The sequence below is a fragment of the Grampus griseus genome (assembly GCF_964374135.1).
Source record: "Grampus griseus genome assembly, chromosome: 5".
Classification (NCBI taxonomy): Eukaryota; Metazoa; Chordata; class Mammalia; order Artiodactyla; family Delphinidae; genus Grampus; species Grampus griseus.
Genome location: NC_138998.1, coordinates 71,645,153 through 71,668,223, shown reverse-complemented (window position 1 = coordinate 71,668,223; position 23,071 = coordinate 71,645,153). Strand labels below are relative to the sequence as shown.

At 47.6% G+C, this 23,071-nt stretch overlaps 1 protein-coding gene across 1 annotated transcript; it reads right to left on the bottom strand.

The window, feature by feature from the left end:
- Window positions 1-1,383: 1,383 nt before the first annotated feature.
- On the bottom strand, window positions 1,384-5,103 carry PIGZ (phosphatidylinositol glycan anchor biosynthesis class Z; the record flags this gene model as incomplete). The annotated part of the gene is made up of 2 exons (XM_082654869.1): window positions 4,965-5,103; window positions 1,384-2,951 (listed from the first exon to the last, which is right to left on the bottom strand). The coding sequence occupies exons 1-2, from the start codon at window positions 5,086-5,088 to the stop codon at window positions 1,384-1,386; spliced, it is 1,692 nt and encodes a 563-aa protein (XP_082510995.1). The 5' UTR covers window positions 5,089-5,103.
- Window positions 5,104-23,071: the final 17,968 nt, after the last annotated feature.

Here is a 23,071-nt window from a genome sequence, read left to right as displayed (position 1 = left end):
TGACTTTTCTCTCCCTTGGGGTTGGAGTCCTGAGCAAAGTGTGGCACTAGGACCCAGCAGCAGCCACAGAGCAGCTTGCCTGCGGTGGGTGGAGCTTTAAGATGACCCGAGGCTTTAGCCAGCAGAAGGCGGGACTAGGAAAGCGCTCAGGTTTGGTCGGTTGTATAGGTTTGGCCGCCTGCTCTGTGCTCCTCCAGCATACAGCTCTCAGTGGCCTGGGTGCTTCTTGTTCTCACGAGATGGCAGGGGCGTGAGGAGGGAGAACGAGGACAAGCTTAGTGCCACAGCCCCTCATATTCCCAGCGGACCGGGCGGGGGCGCCCTGTGTTGTGAGGAGCAACACGCCCCGGTCTGATGGCTTCCACCAGGGCGGCAGGTGTGGGTTTGGCCCGGGGTCTGCTCTCCGTCCTGTGAAGGGGATCCAGACAGAAGCTTTGAGCTTGGAGAGTGACCAGACCACATTTAAGGTTTTGTGCTCAAGTGCCACCAGATACTGACTGAGCCTTCTATCTCCATTCCCACTGGGGCCAACTGAGAAGGGAGAACATCTGGGCTTGATCCCTCAAGGGTGAGATGCAGAAACGTTCCATCACCTCTCTCAGGGACAGGAGTAAGAGAGTGGGTGGGCAGAAAAGTTCCAGAACTACTTTTTTTTGGTAATAACCAAGCACTGAGACGGTAGGTAGGCCCTGAAGTGCCATTAAATATGCCACACCCACTTCTATGCTTACAGAGCTTTGGGAGAGACATGCCTGTCTGGCCAGGGAACATGTGCTGCAGACCCAGGAATGACACAGTGTTAGCTGGCAGACACCTCAGAGACCTTCTGATCCATTGTACAGACTGGAAAACTGAGGCTGGGTGAGGGGAAGGGGCTCTCTTAAGATTACATAGCCAGTGTGTAGCAGACCAGGGACGAGAACTAACTCCTCTGAATATGAGCTACCTGCTCTTTCTACATCACTACACTGCCTCCTTCCAGGTATCTAGGAAGCCAAAGGGTTGTCATGACAGCAAGAGGTAAGGCATCCTGGAAGGTTTGGGGCGAGTCATTCAGGCAAGTCATTAGGAGATTGTTGTCTCCTTTCACAGTCAGGTGCTATTTATATGTTTAAAACATCACAGTGGCTGGAAGGAATAGGGCAGGAACAGGCATTTTGCGTCATTGATTTCACCAGGTTCTTTGGGGACCTTGGCATCAGGACTGTGACTGGTCAGATCTTTGGTTTTTGAGGGAAGATGGGTGTCAGTTTACCCAGAAGGTGGAGCAGTCAAAAGCTGTGCACAGGAGAGGTGGGGATTCTGGAAGGGAAAGGGAAGGAAGAGAGTCAGGGCTCTGTCCCAGCCCAGCTCTCTACCTAGAAGGTGGAGCAGCACCTTCACCTATGGCTGAGTCTTGGGCAGGGGCTTTTCTGTCATATTGTCAGGCTTCTCCCCCAGCTCCAGGATGTGAAGGCTGAGATGGTACCTCCAAGCCCCACTCAGCAGGGAGGACAGGGCCGGTGGGTCCTCCAGAGTCAAGTGGGGAAAGATGAGTGTCTCACTCTTGAGGGGGAAGCTGCACTTCTTCATGGCAGACCTGGTGGTGCCAGGGGTCACCACAAAAAGGCGGCAGAGCCACGGCCCACCAGCCACGTGGCAGGCTGGTCGTCTGGTGAGGTTGCCGAGGGCTTGGCACAGGAGCTGGTCCTCAGCCCCGCCCATGTCCACCACCTCCACGGGCGAGCCGAGGCCCGGGAGGTGCAGGAGGTGCCGGGGGGGCATGTAGGTGTGGGTGAATAGGAGTGTGTAGTGGGTGGGTACCTGTGGGAGCGCAGGAGCGCGAACCACCTGCTCCAGGTGCCCCAGGCCAGGCACTAGGCCCCCCTGGTGCAGGCAGCCGAAGAAGAGGGCACCCAGGGCATTGAAGAGGACCAGGGTGCCCTTGCAGGGTGCCAGTTGGGTCTGTAGACTACAAAGCAGGACGAGGGGGACCAGGAGGGGGATTAGGAACCGAGCCTCCTGGTGGCTAAAGGCAGACAGCAGGGCCAGGGGCATGAAGTAGAGGAGCAGGAGGTGAGACCTGGGGCTGGACTGCAGGCTCCGGGCAGCCAGTGCCCTTGGGAAGCCCATCTGTGTGAAGGCCTGGAGGCAGGCTCGCAGCTGTTGCCACGCGGCCTGCAGGGCGTGGGCATGCAGCACCCCAAAGAGCAGGAAGCCATTGACTGCCAGGTGAGTGAGCCGCATGTGTGTGCCATGCCTCGCCAGGTTTACGGGATCCAGGTTGTAGTACAAGAAGTTGGCAGGTGTAAGGACAAGGGTACTGGGTCTAGATGGACTGGAGAAATAGCAGCTGTCCACAGCCACAAACCCCACTGCTGTGAGGGTCGCCCCTGGGAGCAGCACCAGGGCTTCCTTGGTCAGCGACTTGAAGCTGGGGTTTGTGGCTCCATAAGTACCCCAGAGGAAGAGGGGGACCAGAGCAAAGGCCAGAAAGGTGGGCCGGTTGAAGAAGCCAGCAGCCATGACACCCCCAAGAAGCCAACTGTGCCACGACGGGCCTGGAGCAGGCTTCTTGGGAGTGCAGCTCCCAGCTACACGGGGGGATACCAGTACCAGCAGCCACGCAAAGAGCAGCCCCTCAATGGCATTGGAGAAGGTCCTTGTGTAGAAGACCAAGGTGACGTAGGAACCAGACAGCAGGACCAGGGCGTTCCAGCGCTCCGCCCCCCAGCGTGGGGCTAGGTGGTACACGGCCAAGTCCAGGGCAAAGGAGAGGGAAGCGAGGAGGAGGCGGGGCCCGACCAGCAGCGCATAGCCGCTCACCGGGCCAGGCCATGGCCCCCACTCTTCCCAGAGCCTGAGTAGCCAGAAGGCGGAGCCAGAGGTCAGCAGTGGGAAGACCACTGTACGGCAGGGGCTGCTGGGGTGAAACTCCCAGGGCCGCGCGGCCTTTATGCCCAGGACGTCCTCTGCAGAGAGAGAAGGAGAGGTGAGCCAGGTCCCAGCGCAGAGGATATTACGGACAAAATCCTAGGATGGCCCCCAAGATTTTCCAGCCCCCTGGTGTACATGCCGGACATAATCCCTGGGACTGGGAAGATGACAGAGTTCACTCCTGTGATTAGGTTACGTCACAGGGGTCAGCTGACCCTAAGATACAGAGATCACCCAGATGTGTGTGACAAAAATCACATGAGCCCTGTAAATCAGAGACTTTTCTCCAGCTGGTGGCAGAAGAGGACATCAGAGGTGAAAGGATTTGCTGGTTGAAAGGTGGAAGGGGCAGTTGGCAAGGAATGTGGGTGGCCTCTGGGAGCTGAGAGCAGCCCGTGGCTTACAGCGAGCAAGGAAATGGGGCTTTAGTTCCATAGCCTCAATGAACTAAATGCGTTCAACAGCAAGAATCGTCTTGGAAGCAGATTTTCTCCCAGAGCTTCCAGACAAGAACCCAGCCCAGCCCATACTATGATACCCTGACCAGAGAGCCCAGGCTGGACTTCTTCTGATTTACAGAACTGTGAGCTGCTGGTTTTAAGCTGCTAGGTCTGTGATGGTTTGTTACACAGCCCACACCTGGGAAGTGAGGTAACAGTGTGTCCTGGACAGGATGTATGAGGAGGAGCAGGGGGAGGCCCCATTCCTCTCCTTGAGTTCTAAAGTCTCCAAAGTCAGAGTCAAAAACGCATCTCCGTGATTATGACTGTTAGCCAGGACAGCCAGTGTGAGAATGGGGGAAGGGAATAAGCAACTGTGGTTATGGTCAAAAGCGACTGGTTTTGTCTATGATTCTTAATGTTTAAAATTAAGAATATACTCATGTAATTAAAATTACTTGCTGCCTGGGGCTAGTCTGTGACTCTGTGCCCCACTGTCCCAGAGCTCTAAGGGGTGGGGGTGAGGAAAATGAACTCTTAATTTCTGCATCTTAGCTCCAAGCTCTACAACATCTCACATTTGATAACACTGCTGGTTGTCTAAGGCTCTTTGCTTCTCCTTATTCTTCTGGCCTTTTGGCAGTTTTTTCCTCTCTGTCAGAAGGTGAAAGGGAAACAGAAAACCTCGGATCAGATCAATCTGGCTGCTTTTTACTGGCTCAGGTTATAAAAAAACGGGGGGGGGGGTTGTGGAAAAATAAATTGGACCTTTCAACTTTAAAAACAAATCCACCTATTGAGCCCTGTGGCAGAGATAGCTGATATCTTCCCAATCAATATCCATTCCTTCCTTCATCCTTAGTCTCTTTAGCTGGGCATTTGGTCAGATATAAACACTATATTTTTTAGCTTCCATTTGCAGGTACGTGTGGTCACATGATACATTCTGACCAATGGGATGGAATGGGCAAAAAGTATGTGACTTTCAAAATATGCCCTTAAAGAATGTAGGCATGCCTATCTCTTCTCTGGTGGCGGGAAAGACTTGGTGTCAGACCTGATGCCTGGAGCACAAGCAGCCATCTTGAACCATGAGGAGGAAGCCTTGTGACCACAGCATCTGAAAGGCCTCAAGGTTTCCAGCAACCATCTTCATGATGTGTCCTATACCACCTAGAAGTTAAGTTCTAAAAAGTGAGCATTCTAGGTCTGGGTTCCCTCAGCCATCACATGAACCTACAGAAGAAAAGTTTCGTTATTATTTTATGTTACAGCCCTGTGTAAGTTTCCCCAATCACTGGGGAAGCCCAACTCTAAAATCCTTCCACTGAGAAGCCCAAAATAGCTTTTGTTCTGAATGACCTGTACTGTTGTTATAAGCAGGAAGATGTCAAAGAGGCTGGCATTTCATCGGTATCATTTAGAAGGTCAATGTCACCACTCAGGAAGGAGATGCGAAGTCCCCACTCCCAAATTATTATGCCAAAGAGGCTTGTGGATTTACTGCTCATCTGCACAGACATTTTTCTCCCTCCGCACTAAATAGCCAATCAGCTCCTTGACCAGACTTTGCTGCAGCTTATTGTAACCACACGTGGGGAGCTTTACCTGCCATGACCTCAGGAGACTGGAAGAACTCATCTGGGTGCACGTAGCCTGTCTGCGGAAGGAGACACCACACCAGGCGGAGCAGGCTGAGGCTGCCCCACAGCACCCTGGCTGCCATCTTCATATCAAATTGCTGCCAGGACACAGGGCCAAGAGCCTAGGATGACTTCAGCTGCTACAGATGCTATTCTGGTTCCACAGACCTGCATCTGAGGAGCATAACATTTGTTGGTTATTATAAATTATATGTTCAATTGCCTGAACAAACTCAATATGGGTCTATACACAATAAAAATGTTAGTAATAATAGCTGCTATTTACTAAGTACCTGCTAAATGCCAGGAACTTTACATCCATATCTCAATTAATCCTTTCCACAGACTGGGGCAGTGGGTCGTATTATCTCCATTTTACAGATGGGGAAACTGAGACCTCTGTTGAGTAACCTGGTTACTTGCTAACCATATTTGCTAAGTGTCTATATATGGCATTTGCTAAATATTTTTCCTAATATGACATTTTGCTAAGTGTCTAAATATGACATTTGCAGGTAGGATTAGGGTACCTTCCAAATCTGGGTCTCACAGCCCCATCCTATTCACCAGCTCCTATTCACAAGCAAGCATGGCAGCCTGGCTCTTACACTTCTGAAAACTTAGGAACCTCAATGGATTCCATCCATTTCTTTGCAAAAACGAACTACATTCGACCCCATGGTCTTCAGTCACTCCCTCCAACTTTCACACATCCTGGATCCTACCTTTTGGAAGGTGATGGAAACACTGCTGTGGTTTGAATGTTTGTGCCCACCCCCTCCCCAAATTTATATGTTGAAATTCTAATTCTGAAATTCTAATGGTATCAGGAGGTGGGGCCTTTGGGAGCTGCTTAGGTCATGAGGGTGGAGCCCTCGTGAATGGGATTAGTGTCCTTATAAAAGAGACACCACCCGTTTATAAAAGAGCTCCCTCACCTCTTCCACCATGTGAGGACACAGCGAGAAGTTGCTGGCTATGAACCAGGAAGAAGGCCTTCATTATGCTGGCACCCTGATCTCAGACTTCCGGCCTCCAGAACTGTGAGAAATAAACTTATGTTGTTTAAAAGCCACCCAGTCTGTGGTATCTTGTAAAAGCAGCCCAAACAGACTCCTCTTGGTGGAGGTTCTCACTCCCTTGACTCAAAGATCAGTGGGAATCTGAGTCCACGGCATGATGGACCTTTGTATCAACACCAGTAAATTATCACGGGTGCATAGAAAAACAAGTCTGACAACGTGTTTGTTACTCCTCCAGAAATACATATGGTTCCCTGACTTCCTGACTTTGATATTTTAAAGCTTGACCATAAACAGCTATTGTTCTCAGGTATGACATCAAGTCGTAACAGAGGAGACAAGACAAAGTGAAGCAACAGAACAGGGATCTGGCAGATGATGACAAGGAGCTTCCTGATACTAAAACCTCATAGAGTTTAAAAGATAAGTTTTTCAGCCTCTGCTCAAACTTTGCAACTGAATTGTGCAGACTATTTTTCCAGAGCCAGTGAATATCCTGACTTTTAGAGTTTTCAGAGAGAAGATGAGGCCAAACTTAGCACTGGGAAGCAAAGGTTGAATCTGAATTTTTTTCATTAATAGCCAATTTGATACAGCAGGACAGGGCAGGGGTGTGGGGTGGAGATAGGGGTAGGGGCAAAGCACGATACCCATCATACAGGACAAACTTTGCGGTCCTGTAGGCCTGGTTCAGATTCCAACTCTGCCATTAGGAGCTGTGTTACCTTGGACAAGCTGCCTATATCCCTAAACCTCAGATTCCTTATCAGGAAAGTCAGATAATAATATCAAGCTCACAGGGTTGAGGGAGATTTAAGAGCTGATGCGTGGAGGGCACTTAGTATACAGAGTTTGCATGTATAAGTGACCAAAGCTAAAAGCTATTACTACTTTTAGTTGAGGCACAAATAATAATCCATGCTGCTCCAGACACCTAGGTGTTAGTTTGCAACCTTCTTGGGAGCTTCTGAAACTGGCCCCATAGGTGAAGGGCAGGGAGAGACTGAAGAAAGAGGCAAACCACTGCAGATTGGTAGGTGGCAGGTTTAAGAAGCAAGAGAACCTACTTACCAAGCTTGTCTTGGGTGGCTGCAAGATGAACAGATCTCCACACCCGCCTGCCAGAATCCTGAAGTTTATACAGAGGACTGAACTGGGCTCCATCACGTACAACGTCCAGATGGTCTCAGCACCACATGACTATCTCAAAGCTGTGTCCTTGGGCAGCTTCTAGCGTGAGGAAGACAAGCAGAGCACACATTCCAAGGATGGGGAGGTGGTGAGGGGCCTCCAGTTGCCGGGGTCCAGCTCGTGGGTCACATGTTCTCTATGACCTCCTCCAACACTAGGAGATCCTCAAAACCAGCACTTCTACTGACTACGATAATAAACAGGATTTGGTATAGTCCAATTGTCAAGATACATTTATGCATGTGTTTGAAGCTTTTCTCAAGTATAGAACTTTTTTTTCAAGTATGGAACTTTCACTACATGATTAGATTAAAACACCAAATCCATTACACTGATAGGGAACACAGAAACCCAGCCTGCCCCGCCCTGGTGTGAGTCGGTACATAGCAAGCCTGGGTCCTAGTCTGTACTATTTTCCTTCTGCAGCAACAGAGGAAGTTCATCCTGTTTAGTGCCCACCATCTATTCCCCCTTTCCAGTTAACAGTAGTCAGAATTCCCACTCAGAACTGTACTCTTCACCCCCATCACCTATTTTCAGCTATGTGGCTTGGGATTTGATCCCATCCCCAACCCAGGTATAGACCCTGAATTGTTTAAGCCAAATAACATTTCCCATCCCACTGGCCACACTAATTGGTTCAGGGTTGGGTGCATGACACGCTGGTCTGATCAGAGGAACTAAGAAAAGTACCGATAAAGGTGCGTCTTGGCCCTTCTCTTCTCTGCCAGGCTTGGTGGGATGAGGCTGCAGGGGTGAGAGGGACATCACTCCTTTGCTGGTATTAATAGTCTCTCCCACCTTTGTAAGTATTCCTCTGTGTTGTGGTGAAAAATGTGTCCTCTGCACCTTCCTGGGGCTGACGAGCAGGTCTTACAGAAGTACTCCACTCTAACATTCCAATCTCATATTCCCTGACTTTGTCTGTATAAATTGGGGAAATCATGCAGTGTTTTTGGTGAATAGCACACCTCTTCCTGCTTTACACTTCACCTTTAGGGACATGCTGGGACTTGAGTCTAATTGTAGGTCTAGAAGCAAAGGGAGGGGTGGGAGTGGGTCCTGAGGAGAAACAGCACTGTCTTGCAAAGCAGCTGCTTTGGGGAGGCCATTACAGTTTCCAGTGCAGGGTTAATCCCCTCAGATGCCAGTGGAAAGTCTGCTTCTACTGCTCGAAAAGTCTCACCAGAATTGAGGGACTCAACATCCCCATCTCTCTCAGGGTCTTCCCACTTGTCCTCATTCCAACTTTCAGTATCCCATCTCTTCGCAATCAGTGCCCTCACTTTAACAGTAGATACCATTGAGACTGGGGATTCAATTTGCATTATAATTCAGCCACTCACAGAGTGAGATATGGGGTTTGTTTTTCGGCCAGCTTTTGGGTCATTTTATGAGGATTTTGAGCTGGGAATTTAAAGCCTTGAGCTTATCCTTCTCTTTTCCCAATTTGTCCAGCACAGTTAGGAACCACCAGCCAATCTCATTATACTATTTAGTTTGATTAAAATGTTCGAAGGTCACCCAGGAAATTTCCCTGGTGGTCCAGTAGTTAGGACTCAGTGCATTCACTGCTGAGGGCCTAGGTTCAATCCCTAGTCGGGGAACTAAGATCCCACAAATCTCGTGGCATTGCCAAAAAAAAAAAAAAGTTCAAAGGTCATCCAAACCCTTGCCTGGAGTATCCAATGGCAATATTTTTCATATCTCTAATATCATCACTCCATGGACTACCAGTACCCTCTTTACCACTTGAAATAGAGTCATTTGTGCCTTTAAATCTAATCAGACTACAGAAACAGTTCCAGCAAATCCAGGACCTATTCAGGAAATTTATCCTTAAGATTCTCTTCCTCTAGAACCACCTCCAGGACCAAAATCTGTCAGTCAGAGAAAGAGAATCAGTAGGAGACCTATATTAAGAAGATTTATTGCAAGGAATTGGCTTATGCATTTGTGGGGCTGGCTAGGTAAGTCCGAAATCTGCAGGGTAGGTCACTGGGAAGGGCAGCCTGCAACTTTTGGGCAGGAGCTGAAGCTGCAGTCCACAGTGGGAGTTTCTTCTTATTCAGGAAAGCCTTAGCTCTGCTCTGAAGGCCTTTCAACTGATTACAACAGGTCCATACAGATTATTATTAGAATAATCCCCCTTACCTAAAATCAAGTGATTATGGACTTTCATGCATCTATAAAATACCTTCACAGCAACACTTAGTGTTTGACTGAATAACTGGGAACTCTAGCCTACACAAACTGACACAAAAAACTGACCATCACACCCTAAATAATTCAGTGTTTGTAACTGTTTGAATTTTAGATCAATGGGATAATTCTTTATGTAACTCACTGATGATTTGCTTTTTTCCCCCAATGTTCTGATAATGGTATTCACCATATTGTTCTCTGTAGCTGCAGTTCCTTTCATTGCTATACGCTATTCCCCTGGGTGAATATACTGAAGCTTATTTACTTACCCTTCTACTGTTGTTTATCAGCTAGGTCACCTCCAGGGGGTTACAAGATTTTTCTTTTTTATTCATAACAAAGAAACATAAACTGCTATAGGAATAAAGACGCAGACCTCCTAGAGAACGGACTTGAGGTTATGGGGAGGGGGAAGGGTGAGCTGTGACAGGGCGAGAGAGAGTCATGGACATATACACACTAACAAACGTAGTAAGGTAGATAGCTAGTGGGAAGCAGCCGCATGGCACAGGGATATTGGCTCGGTGCTTTGTGACAGCCTGGAGGGGTGGGATAGGGAGGGTGGGAGGGAGGGAGACGCAAGAGGGAAGAGATATGGGAACATATGTTTATGTATGACTGATTCACTTTGTTATAAAGCAGAAACTAACACACCATTGTAAAGCAATTATACCCCAATAAAGATGTTAAAAAAATAAAATAAAATAAACTGCTATAAACATTAGTATTCAAGAGTTCTCTGAAGTACATACCTAGAAATGGAATTCCTGAGTCATACGGTATGCATAGTTTTTTATTTTATTTTTTAAAAAATTTCTCAGTTTTAATTTCTAATATGGTAAATAGCTACAGCTCACATAAACAAAAGCTCTTTGGGGTCCTCAATAAATTTTTAATGGGATCTTGATACTAAAATGTTTAATATGAGCTGGGTGAGGGAATAAATGCCCATTCAAAAAGAGAAAGTCAAATCCCATTATCAAGAGAATAAGAAGGATGTATTTAAAATTAAAATGAAGAAATCAATGCTGTAGTTAAAGGAAGAAAGAATTCAGAAATAAACAAAGATATTTTCAGTAAGATTAAGAAAAAAGGTGTTTTAGGCAAAAGATCCATATGGGTATGCACACTTTTACCTTCAGATAAGGCCAACTGTTTTCCAAAGGTTGCTACCAGCTAGCAGATAGTGTAGTGCCCCCGTTTCATATGCTCACTTATACTTGGTATTGTCTGACGTTTTGATTTTGTGACTCTCATAGGTATTAACATGCATTTCCTTGATTACTAATATGGTTAAACACCTTTCCTTTTCCTTTTTTGGCTGCACCTCGAGGCATGCGGGATCTTAGTTCCCCGACCAGGGATGAACCTGTGCCCCCTGCAGTGGAAGCACAGAGTCCTAACCACTGGACTGCCTGGGAATTCCCGAACACCTTTTCAAAAATTTGTGAAATGTTTCTTCTGTGGAATTCCTTTTGAACCACTGGCTGTCTATCTTTTTCTTACTCTGTATAGGAATTCTTTATATAGTCTTTATATTTATTGCATGACAAATATCCTTTTTTAGTTTGTGGCTTGTATTCCTAACTCATTTCTATTCCTAATATTGGTTACTTGTGCCTTCTTTTTGTTTCTTGATCATTGTCACCAGAATTTTGTCCATTTTATGAATATTTAAAAAAAATCAACTTCTGGCTTTGTTCATCTTCTTTTAAAAACTTTTTCTTATCTATAGTTTTTTTTCTTCCTTTTACTTTTTGGGGTGTTATTTTGATTGGACATTTAGCTCATTAATTTTGAGACTTTAACTTTTGAGCTTTTCTATGAGAAATATTTAACGTTATATATTTCTCTAAATACTATATTAACTGCATCCCACAGGTTTTGTTATGTAATATTTTCATCAGCTCTTGTTTCTAAATATTTTCTAATTCCATTGTAATTTCTTCCTTGACTAATGCTTTATGGCTGAAGCAGTTGATTTTTTGATTAAGACTTTATTTTTTGGACTTCCCTGGTGGTGCAGTGGTTAAGAATCCACCTGCCAATGCAGGGGATATGGGTTTGATCCCTGGCCCAGGAAGATCCCACATGCCACGGAGCAACTAAGTCTGTGTTCCACAACTACTGAGCCCACGTGCTGCAACTACCAGAGCCCGTGCTCCGCAACAAGAGAAGCCACTGCAATGAGAAGTCCGTGCACCGCGATGAAGAGTAGCCCCGGCTCAACTAGAGAAAGCCTGTGCACAGCAACGAAGACTCTACACAGCCATAAATTAAAAAAAAAAAAAATTAATTAAAAAGAAAGACTTTATTTTTTTTATAGCAGTTTTAGGTTCATTGCAAAATTGAGAAGAAGGTATAGAATTTTCCCACATACACTCAAACCCTACACATGCATAGCCTCTCCCATTATCAATATCCCCTGCCAGAGTGGTACAGTTGTTACAACTGATGAACCTACATCTACACATCACTGTCACCCAAAGTCTACCGTTTCCATTACTGTTTACTCTTGGTGTTGTACATTATACGGGTTTGGACAAATGTTTAATGACATGTATCCACCATTATAGTATTATACAGAGTATTTTCACTGCCCTAAAAAACTTCTGTGCTCTGCCTATTCATGCCCTCACCCCCAGCATTTAATTTTTAATGGTCCAGTTTTGTAGATATTCCACGGATGCTTGAAAATACCATATATTGGATAGTTATTGGATATGGAGTTCTATAGATGCTCATTAGATCATGCTTGTTAATTGTGTTCCTCAAATCTTTTATGTCCTTTATGATTATCTATTGCTTATTCACAGAAAATCACAGAAATGTGTGTTGAAATAGCTCATGAGATAGTGGTCTTGACTAATTTTCCATGTAATTTTGTCATTTCAGCTCATTTTTGAAGCTATATCATTATTTTTTTTAAATTGTTATACCGTATTAGAAAATTGAATATTTTATCATTATACAGTTATCTTTTTATCTCTAATAAGTTTTTTTCCCTTAAAATATTTTGTCTCCTATAGCTATATGACCTTTCTTTTATTTAGTATTTACCTAGTACATCATTTTCCACCCTTTTACTTTCAAACTTTCTGTACACTTATACTTTCATATGTCTCTTGTAAAGAACAAATAGCTGGATTTTGTTTACCCAGTCTGACAATGTTTGTCTTTAAAATGCAGCTTTATTTCAAAATATTTAAATTTAGTGCAATTATTGATATATTTATTTCTTCCATCTTATACTGTGTTTTCTTTTTTCATGCCTTTCTATCTTTTGTTTCTCTCTCCTTTCTTGCCTTCTTTTGGATTGGTTTTTATTTTCTTCATTCCTTTTTTTTTTTTTTTTAACATCTTTATTGGGGTATAATTGCTTTTCTTCATTCCTTTTTCTCTAACACTTTGGAAGTTATACTCGATTTCTATTATGTTATAAAATGCAGTACATTATTTAATGTTTTAATATTTAGTATAGTATGTGCTATGGTTTTACTATGATGATTCTGAGTGTGATTTTTCTTTAATCATAGTCGGAATTTCTTTGTCTCCTTGACTCTGTGGATTAGGGTCCTTTGTCATCTATAGAAAGAAAAATCCTCCATTATATTTTCAAATATTGCCTCTTCCCTCATCTTTACTCTCTCTCTAGAATTATGACTGAATGTATGATACATCTTCTTGGTCTATCTTCCATGTCTTTTAAACTTCTATTTTATATTTTCCATCTCTCTGCCTCTCCTCTGTTCTATCTTCCATGTCCCTAATCATCCTTTCAGCTGTATCTAATCAGCTGTTAAACTTATCTATTGAATTTTAAATTTCGATTTGTCATTTCTAGGAGTTGTTTGATTTTTTTCTACATCTGCTTCCTCTTTTGTCATATTTTCAAGGCTCTCTCTTTTTTTTTTTTTTTTTGCGGTACACAGGCCTCTCACTGTTGTGGCCTCTCCCGTTGCGGAGCACAGGCTCCGGATGCGCAGGCTCAGCGGCCATGGCTCACGGGCCCAGCCGCTCCGTGGCATGTGGGATCTTCCCGGACCGGGGCACGAACCTGTGTCCCCTGCATCGGCAGGCGGACTCTCAACCACTGTGCCACCAGGGAAGCCCGAGGCTCTCTTTTATTTACTATATTATATTAAGGGTACTTATTTGATATGCTAGATCTGATAATTCCAACATCTAAAGTTTTTCTGGGGTCCAAATTCTCAGGGAAACTGCCTTTCTTGGATTCTGATGCTAATTGAATTGGGGTAGGGCAATCTCCCCTGAGAGTCTATATCCATGAGCTTACCCTCATATAGGTTTTCAGCATGAATTCACATGATTAGGCACTACCTCCCCCAAAAGAAAAAAATCCCTGGAGCCAATAATGCGGTTAAAAATGATCCCACACTTAACAATGCACATACAGTTATATATATATATTAGGTTGGCACAAGAAATAGCCATGTTCTATACTACCCAAAGCAATCCACAGATTTAATGTGATCCCTAACAAAATACCCATGACATTTTTCACAGAACCAGAACAAATAATCCTAAAATTTATATGGAAGCACAAAAGACCCAGAATTGCCACAGCAATCCTGAGGAGAAAGAACAAAACTGGAGGCATAACCCTCCAAGACTTCAGAGAATACTACAAAGCTGCAATAGTGAACACAGCATGGTATCGGCACAAAAACAGACATATAGATCAATGGAACAGAATAGAGCCCAGAAGTAAACCCAACACCTGTGGTTAATTAACCATCAAAAAAGGAGGCAAGAATATACAATGGAGAAAAGACAGTCTCTTCAGCAAGTGGTGTTGGGAAAGTTGGGACAGCCTCATGTAAGTCAATGAAGTTAGAACAAACCCTCACACCATACACAAAAATAAACTCAAACTGGCTTAAAGACTTGGGACTTCCCTGGTGGTCCAGTGGTAAAGAATCCGCCTTCCAGTGCAGGGGAGCTGGGGCTATGGGCTGCCTCCTTTGAGGCACACAGACATCCAGAGGAGAGGGCTTACCCTAACAACATCAGGTTCTGTTAGCAAGGAGGAAGCGAGACAGAGCATCAGCTGTGTAGCTGCGTCATGTGTGTGGCTGCCACGATGCCAGGCTCTGATTGATGGCTTTCCTCCTTCTTCTCTGACCATTTCTTCTTAGGCGCCTCTTCCTCTGTCCACTCCTGAAATGTCAGTGCTCCCTTCTCATCAACCACACTCTTTGGGTCATCTTATTTATTCTCATGGTTTCGATTTCCTTTTGACAACATCATAAATTGTTTCTTTTCTGAGCTTCAGATTTACTGATAATAATAATGAATATAAACAATAATAGAATTGCCATTTTTAGATACCTATTGCGTTCCAGGCACAGTACATTATCTCATTTTACTCTCATCGCAACCCTATAATTCTATTCTTATCCCTATCTTATAGATGAAAGAATAGGTTTAGAGAGATCAAGTTTTTTGCTCAAGGTAACTGAATGAGTAGGCTAATGAACGTAGGAGTTGGACCCCGTCTGTTTGACTCCAGAACCCTGATCTACTGCCTGTTGGGCTTCTGCACCTCCCTCTAACACGGGGCAGCCGAAAAGAACGCATCATTTCCCCATGACCCAGCCCTACCCCCATGTTCTCTGCAGCAGTGAGGGAACTAGTTTATCCAGTTATTCAGTTCAGAGACCCAGGGGTCATCTGCCATCTTCACGCCTTTTTAAAAATTTTTAAAATTTATTTAATTAATTAATTTATTTTGCCTTCATTGGGTCTTTGTTGCTGCACGCGGGCTTTCTCTAGTTGCAGAGAGCGGGGGCTACTCTTCATTGTGGTGTGCAGGCTTCTCATTACAGTGGCTTCTCTTGTTGCGGAGCACAGGCTCTAGGCGTGCGGGCTTCAGTAGTTGTGGCGCACAGGCTTAGTTGCTCCGCAGCATGTGGAATCTTCCCGGACCAAGGCTCCAACCCGTGTCCCCTGTATTGGCAGGTGAATTCTTAACCACTGCACCACCAGGGAAGCCCCATCTTCACACCTTTTATGTGACACTAACTTTGCTTCCTAATCATCCTTTGAGTCCAGCACTTGTTCTTCATCCTTCACTGTCACTACCTAAGTCCAGGTCCACTGTGACCGGGGTACATGTTGCCTGAGATTCCTCAGCCATAGGGGTGGCTGTGCAGGGATTTTAGATGGCTGGAGCCCCTGGGTTGGTTGCTCCTAGCTGCAAGCAGCCCTCTCCTTTATTACCCCAGTGTGTCATACAAAAGGAATCATTTTCTGTGTGTGCATAATGAGAAAAACATCCAGAAGCAAGATCTAGAGTACATGGCAGTCACCTCTCTGCTTTCCCTCCCCCCGACCTGCACCCACCCTCCTAACCGCAGCCAGAGAGAGAGTGCATTTCTTTCCTGTATAAAACCTCGGGGTGGGGGGTCAGCCACTCACCACCCTCAGGCCCAAGTCCACATTCCTGACTGTGACTTCCATGGCTCTCTCCAAGGCCCCCAGCATCCTCTCCAGCCTCCACTCTCACCCCTTTGTGTACAGAGCTTGGTGCTCCAGAAACAGTACGTTTTCCTGTAGTCTCCTCCTCTATTCTTTGCTCACATTGCTTCCTTTGTGGGATATGCTTATAATGTGGAGGTTAAGACAAGCTTTGGCATCGAGTAGACCCGGTTTCAAATCCTTGCTCTGTCATGGTGAAAGAGCACTTAATCTCTCAACTCCAATGTATAATTTCTCTGTAAAATGAGTATAACCTACTTCAGGGCTGTTGTGAAGATGGATTAAACAAACTGCCTGGACCCCCAAGAAGCTCTCCCTGATCCCATTTTGGCAGCACCCTGTGCCAGGACTTGCACTGGGCTGTGCACCGACCACGGGTACCGTCTGATTGCTTCTCTGTGCTGTCTGAGGACCCCCAGTTCTGGGAGCCATTCGTATCCATCTCAGCGCCTTGAGCCCACCTGCATGGGACCACTGCGGGGCTAGGGTCAAGGATAGAGTCGGGGATCCCTGGAGGAGGTGGCAATGTAGCGGGGCATTGAGCTTAACAAGTGTGGGAGCTCTTCAGAAGGAGACCCCCGCTGCTCAACCAGCGTCTGGCTCCCCAGGCTAAGGCCACGCTGGAGGAGTGGTCCCGCTAGGTGTTCTAGGGGGGTGGAGCCAACAGCATGGGGCAGGGCAACTACTCACCTAAACCCAATCAGTATGCAAGCCTGCTCATTTATGCCTATAAGCTCACTGAGCTGCCCAGCGGGGATCCAAATCCTGCAGATCCCACATCCTCCGGTGTCTGCAAGGACGAGGGAACGAGAGGCTTTGGCGTAAAGGGATAGCGCCCAGGGCTGTGGAGATTCGACTGTGGAGCAGGGGAGGGGTTGACGATAACCACAGACAGGGGCATCCAGCGCGCGCGCGCACGCGCGCTCGAGTGCGGGAGATGTCAGAGCTCAGGCAGCAGGGAGAGACCATCTCAGTGGCAGGGGTAGAGAGAAGCAGAAACCACTACGCCGGGCGCGGGTTGGGATGGGTGGGAAGGAAGGTGGGGAAGAGATCACTGTCAGTGGAGCGAGAGGACGGGAAGGTTGGGCAGAGACACTTGTCTTTCTCGCTGAGTCAGAGGGCCAGGGCTGGCTCTTGGTGCCCACATTTCTCTGCCGCCCACTGTGTGCGTAGCATCGTGTCCTGGAGACACAACTGTGAATGAGCATGGTCCAAGGAACGTCTTTACCTTCAAACTTAAACTTCTTCCTGACAAAACTGCAGGGTCGTTGCTTCATGGGAAAGGGCGGCGGGCCCAAGGTTCAGTCCCTTTTCTGGATCTAGTCAGTATTCGGTGCAGGTTTTAAAGACTGCGTGGGAGGAAGTGCTGGAGAAGGGGGCCCCTGCGCAGCAGCCAAAGGCGTCTTCTCTGGCTCAAAACGCGCCAGGACCATGTCCCTCAAGGGCAAGGTCTTGTTCCAAACTCCGGGGTCCATCCCAGGGGCAGAGAGTGAGAGTGGCTTCCCTGAGTCCATTTTCCTGTTTGGTGTTGCATTTCATCCTCACCTCGACCCAGAGCGCGGCAGTAAACCCTGCAGGGCGCCCCATCGTGGAAGCATTGCTATGTGTGTCCCTGGTGCCTCCTTCTCTGGCTACCCAAACGGGCCCATGTTTATCCTTTGATTAACAGAGAATGCAACACACGGCATTAAACATACATAAGGGAGAGTGGAAGAGAGTAAGGTATTTCCACTAACTAGCATACATCATTTAACCATCTGTGACCTCGAGGTTCCCACCTGGAAAATGGGAACTCGGCTCTGTAGCAGGGAGTTTCCAGGTGTTAATGATTTCGACAGTGGTTCCCAGTTTCCCGAGGTGAAGGCGTCGGGGGAGAAGGTACGGTGGGGTATGTCCTCCTTAAGGAAAACTGTCCTCGTCATATCGTGCATCCCACGCAAAGGCTGGGACAGCCACCAACCAGAGCGCCACAGGGTCGCCTGGAGCAGCCTTGGTGACAGGGCTTTGGCTCTTGTCTGTGCCCCCATGTGACTCCTGGTCAGGGAGGCCATCCTCTCACCTTTCGAGAGGACAGGCCTGGCCCAAAGGGCACCCCATGAGACCGGAAGTGGCGATTCTTCTCCGCTACATGCGGACCTGTGCTCACAGGTTTCGGGCTCAGCACTTTGCAGCGTCTTTTGGCTTCATCTTCACAGGGACCCTGGGAGGTAGCATTATATTCCCATTTTATAGACGGCGAAAGTGAGGCTCAGTAAAGTTACGGAACCACCCAACAACACGGTAGTAGGAGAGGATTCAAGTCTAGGTCTCTGTCTGGGTCCAAAGCTAGCGCTCGAAAGTGGAGGATACCCACAGCCTCCCTTCCCCTTCCCAAGAAAACTGCGAGCTTCCTGTCCTCCCTAGATTGGGGCCGGTCAGTGCTCAGAGCCGGCGGATCCCGGTTTGAGGAAAGTTGCCCCCGAAAATGTGGAGGCCAAAGGTCCCTTGCTTGCCTCCTGAGTCTAGCTTCTGCTGGTCTCTGGGCAGCTAGCAAAGGTAAGAATGGAAACACTCGCCTTCCTCCCTGACCTTCCCTCCTTCCCCCTTGACCCCCATCAACTCTTCCCAAGCTGCTTGGGCGACTCACCGAGCGCTGCTCCGAGCTGCACCTGACCCGCTGGCGGCTTCCGGCCCCGCTAGAGCGCGCACAGGGGGTAGGTCCAGAGCCGCCCGAACAAGGGGCTGGAGCCGGGTGGCTTGTCCTCAGCGCGGCCGCCTCTGTCCGGTCTAGGGAATTAGGCAAGCCACGCAGTGCGCCAGGAGGGGCGGAGGTGTGGAGGAGAGGGCTGGAGACCAGCGCACCGGCGGGCGGGGCCGCCCAAGGCGTCCCTCGCGGTTCCAGCGAGGTGGGGGGAAGATGGAGGGTCCCCGGTGGCCCTTGGGCCGTGGCACGCCGGGCAGCGGCTGGTCTCTCCCCTCCCCCACTTCCAGCCCTTCCCCCTAGCAGCCCCCTCCTTGGCGAGCCACGCCTGGTGAGCCGACTTTTTAGCACGCGGGGCAATTAAGCAGAACATTTCTAGGCCATACTTCTTTGTCATTCAAAAGGAAAATTTCTGAGTTCTCTGTGGGTGGGGCTTGCTACGGCTTAGATGACCTGCTCTGTTGGTGGAGCAGGTCAGGGAGGACAGGCTCTGCGGGCCTGGTTTGGGAAGCCGCGCCGAAGACACAGGGTCGGTTTCACCCGGACGCAGCTCCTTCTCTGCAGCCGCCGCCGCCGCCGCAGCGCACTGCACCCTGGAAAGAGTGCAGCGGCGGGCGCCGCTTCCCCCCTCTGCATTCCACAAGTGGGGGACAGGTCACTAGCCCAGGGTTGCCCGACAGCCGGGACCGGAGGAGGTCATTGTGTGCCCGGGAGCCCAGGCTCCCTTCCCCGACGCGAGGCCCGCCGAGCCCGCCGCTCCTGGTCCCTCCGTGGAGTGACCGACCCCCCACTCGCGGGCTCCATGACGGAGCTCGGTGCGCCACTGGGGGGCTCGTAGCCTCCCGGGTCGTCCCTCTGGCTCCCCGGGGCTGTGGACGGATTGTGGTGGCCGGCGACTACTGCCCCCTAGCGCCGGAGTGTTTCACTAAGCCTGCCGGGGGAGGCTGACTTGGCCTAGAGGAGAGACTCCTGCCCTCTGTGCCCAAAAGTTTTTTGGAAGGTCTTAAGCAGAGTCCCTTCACCTGTATTCCCTTTCATGCTGCACAGCAGCCCTCACATTAAAAAACAACAAAACAGCCCCTACCTACTTTACTGAGATATTATGTACATACAGTAAATACCAGATGTTTGAAGTACTGAATAAAGTATAGACAAGGGCTCATTTCCCCCACTCTGGCCCAGCTGGAAGGTGCTGTCTGCCCCTCCCTTGGGTCCCCTGCCCCCTGGGGATCTTCATCTCTCTACTTGCCAGGGCCGGGCTTTGTCACCCTTCAGTTTCCTTGTGTCTAACTGAAGTCTTTCCTGCTTGAGCCTACGTTTTTAATCAAAGTGATACATGGGCGCAGCTAAAAGAGTTCAGACGGATATACAAAGCTTACATGAGAAGCAGCAGCCTGGTATGAGAGCCCTTCCTAAGCCTGAAGGTGTAACCACGTAACCCCGAGGCCTTCTCTTCTCTGGTCAGGGTCCCCTTCTTCCAGTCCTCCAGTCCCCCCTGCTCTTCCTTTGTCCCCCCTCCTTGTTCATCTTCCTCCTCCTTGTCAACATCTGAAATCAGGACTAGACTCTAGGTAACTGAAAGACGGCTGCAGAGCCTGTGCTGGAACTGTCTTCAGTTCCTCCAATCTCTGCCCTGGGCCCACATGGAGCGGGACAAAATTCTCAGATGGTGCAGGCTCCAGAACAGCTGAGGTCCTGGCTCAGGTCCTCCTGTGGTTTTTCTAGCTCACAAGTCATAGGTCAGTTGTAGCAACACTGTTTCCTGTCTCATCCGGGGTCTAGAAGGAGCTGGGATGGGGAGTCAGCACCTGGGTAATGACCTGGCTCTGCCACCAACTAGACAGATGTGTGACCCTGGGCAGGCTGATTCCTTTGTCTGTGCTCCAGCTTTTCCATCTGTAAAATGACACTGTCGTCTCTAGAAAACCGCAAAGCTCTTGGAGGTAAGTCACTTGAAATAGTCCTGGCCCTCTGCGGCCAGGATGGCTCTGACCAGTATCCCATGGCTTGGCCATTGTGATGCCCTCCCGATTCGCTGTGCCCAACCAGCTCAGGAGCCTTGGGGGGGGGGGGGCATCCTGCCTGCTTTACCGTTTCCTCAGCCTGCCTAACAAAGCAGCTTCTTCTCTTGGCCCCCAGGCAAAGGATGGGAGGAAGCAGCCAGGGTATCATGGGAGGGAGTATTTGGCCATTTGATTTAAAGGACACTTTTTACCCCAAAGGAAGATTTGAATTAAAACACTTAATCCAAGTTACACAAATCCTGATTAATTTTTGGACAGAATTTTCCAGAGTGAACTTCACTAAGCTGACAATTACTTCATCAGTTTTTTTTTTTAGTGGTGATTTTTCTTTCTTTTTTTAAAAATTAATTTTATTGATTTATTTATTATTTTTGGCTGCATTGGGTCTTCGTTGCTGTGCACAGGCTTTCTCTAGTTGCGGTAAGCGGGGGCTACTCTTCGTTGTGTGCACGGGCTTCTCATTGAGGTAGCTTCCCTTGTTGTGGAGCACAGGCTCTAGGTGCGTGGGCTTCAGTAGTTGTGGCATGCAGGCTCAGTAGCTGTGGCTCGCAGGCTTAGTAGTTGTGGCTCGCGGGCTCTAGAGCACAGGCTCAGTAGTTGTGGCTTACGGGCTTAGTTGCTCCGTGGCATGTGGGATCTTCCCAGAGCAGGGCTCGAACCCATGTCTCCTGCATTGGCAGGTGGATTCTTAACCACTGTGCCACCAGGGAAGTCCCAATTTAAAAAAAATTATACAGTTTCTAAAATTTTAATAAACTTTTTAATATCATTTTTAAAAACTATTGATTTAATGGCCTACCTTAATGGTTCTACTAACATCTTCTGCTCCTGTATGACACGAAGTGCTCAGACATCAGGTGTGTGCACCGGGATCAGCTTGGCCTGGGACCTCTGCGAGTTTCAATTTCCAGCGTGGAAGCCTCATCTTCTCCCTAAAACGGGAAGGGAAACCACAGAATGTGAAGAGTGTGACCTAGGTCTGCCTCCCTCAGCTGTGTGATCCTGCATCACTTGCTTAAATCCCCTGAGCCTCATTTTTCTCACCTATAAAACGGGGATAGTAATATCTACTGCCTACCTCAGAAGAGCTGTTTGTAGTATATAAAAATAAGTAATTATTACCCTAAACCACAATAGCATTAAATAATCACTTGTGTAAAGCTCTAACCCCCAGCACGTAGTGGGAACTCCCACCTGTTATTTCAGATAACAGAAATGTTATTCTGTTATCATCACCATCATGATTAATGAAACAAGCGCCATTTGCTTGCTCTGACCACTGGGTGGCACCACAGATTTGGTTCTGTGACTATTTTGGTCTCAAAGGCAGCATTTGTGTTTGAACAATGTAACAGAGCTGTTTTTTGAAGGTCAAAACTAGCTGATTGTTGACAGTTTCATATGGTTCCGCCTGTGCTGCCTGACTTGGGCTGTTTCCTTTTGGCTCTGTCTCAGCAAAGCAGGAACTCTCCAGTTGAAGCCTTTAGGAAGCCTGGGCTGTATCTATGATGTGGACGGTCTAGGCTGCTTGACTCGCCGCCAGAGACTCAGGGACAAGGGCCCATCCAAGCTGGGAAGAGAGCTAGAAGGACAGCATCAGAGTTAAGGACAGAGCCAGAGATACAGAGAAGCAGTAGGCTGGTGATCACAGGGATTTGCTCTGTAGAAGTGAAGGTCTCTCATTTTCCATGAGTTCAAATTTCCTTGCTGAGCCCAGAAAGCCATTTCCTGAGAAACTCAAAGGACATACCATGCCCAGATGACGCTGACCTTTGTTCCTTGCTTCCCGTTCCCTCACTCCCTCATGAGGGGTGCTGGCCTTCGGCCCCCAGCATAGTGAAAGAAGTTGAGAAACAGATCCCAAATCATTAACAGAATTGACTGGTGACCCTAAGAGGTGGGAGTGACTCACCTGAAGGCTAGATGCGGCTCCGGGCCTCATAGCTCCCTGGGCCCAGGGATGGTCCTCAGGCAAAGAGCCCCCCTTGTCTGACCTAAAGCTAAGCAAAGCTTCATATTTGTAGTGGCGGGGAGGGTTTTACTTTGGGCCATTTTCTGTGCCTCTCTAGCCATAGGGAACCGGGTTTTTCATATATAAATCAACTTGGATCTTTTAAAGGAACAGGAGCACTTGATGAGTAGCTTCTTTGTATTTTGCACATTTAATTTTTTTTTCAGAGACAAGGGTTCAAATAAGAAAGTTTCTTTGTGTGTGAAGAATTCAAGTAATTAAAAAAATAGCTATCTTCCAGAAATATGAGAATCATTTAATATTAGGAAATCCATCAATATAATTTACCATATTAATAGATCAAAGGAGAATCATATGATTACCTCTATAAAGGCTGAAAAATTCAACAACTGAATCTTGGTAAACACTCTTAATAAAATAGGAGTAGGTGTATACTTCCTTAACATGATAAAATATATTTATCTCAATATTAAAGGC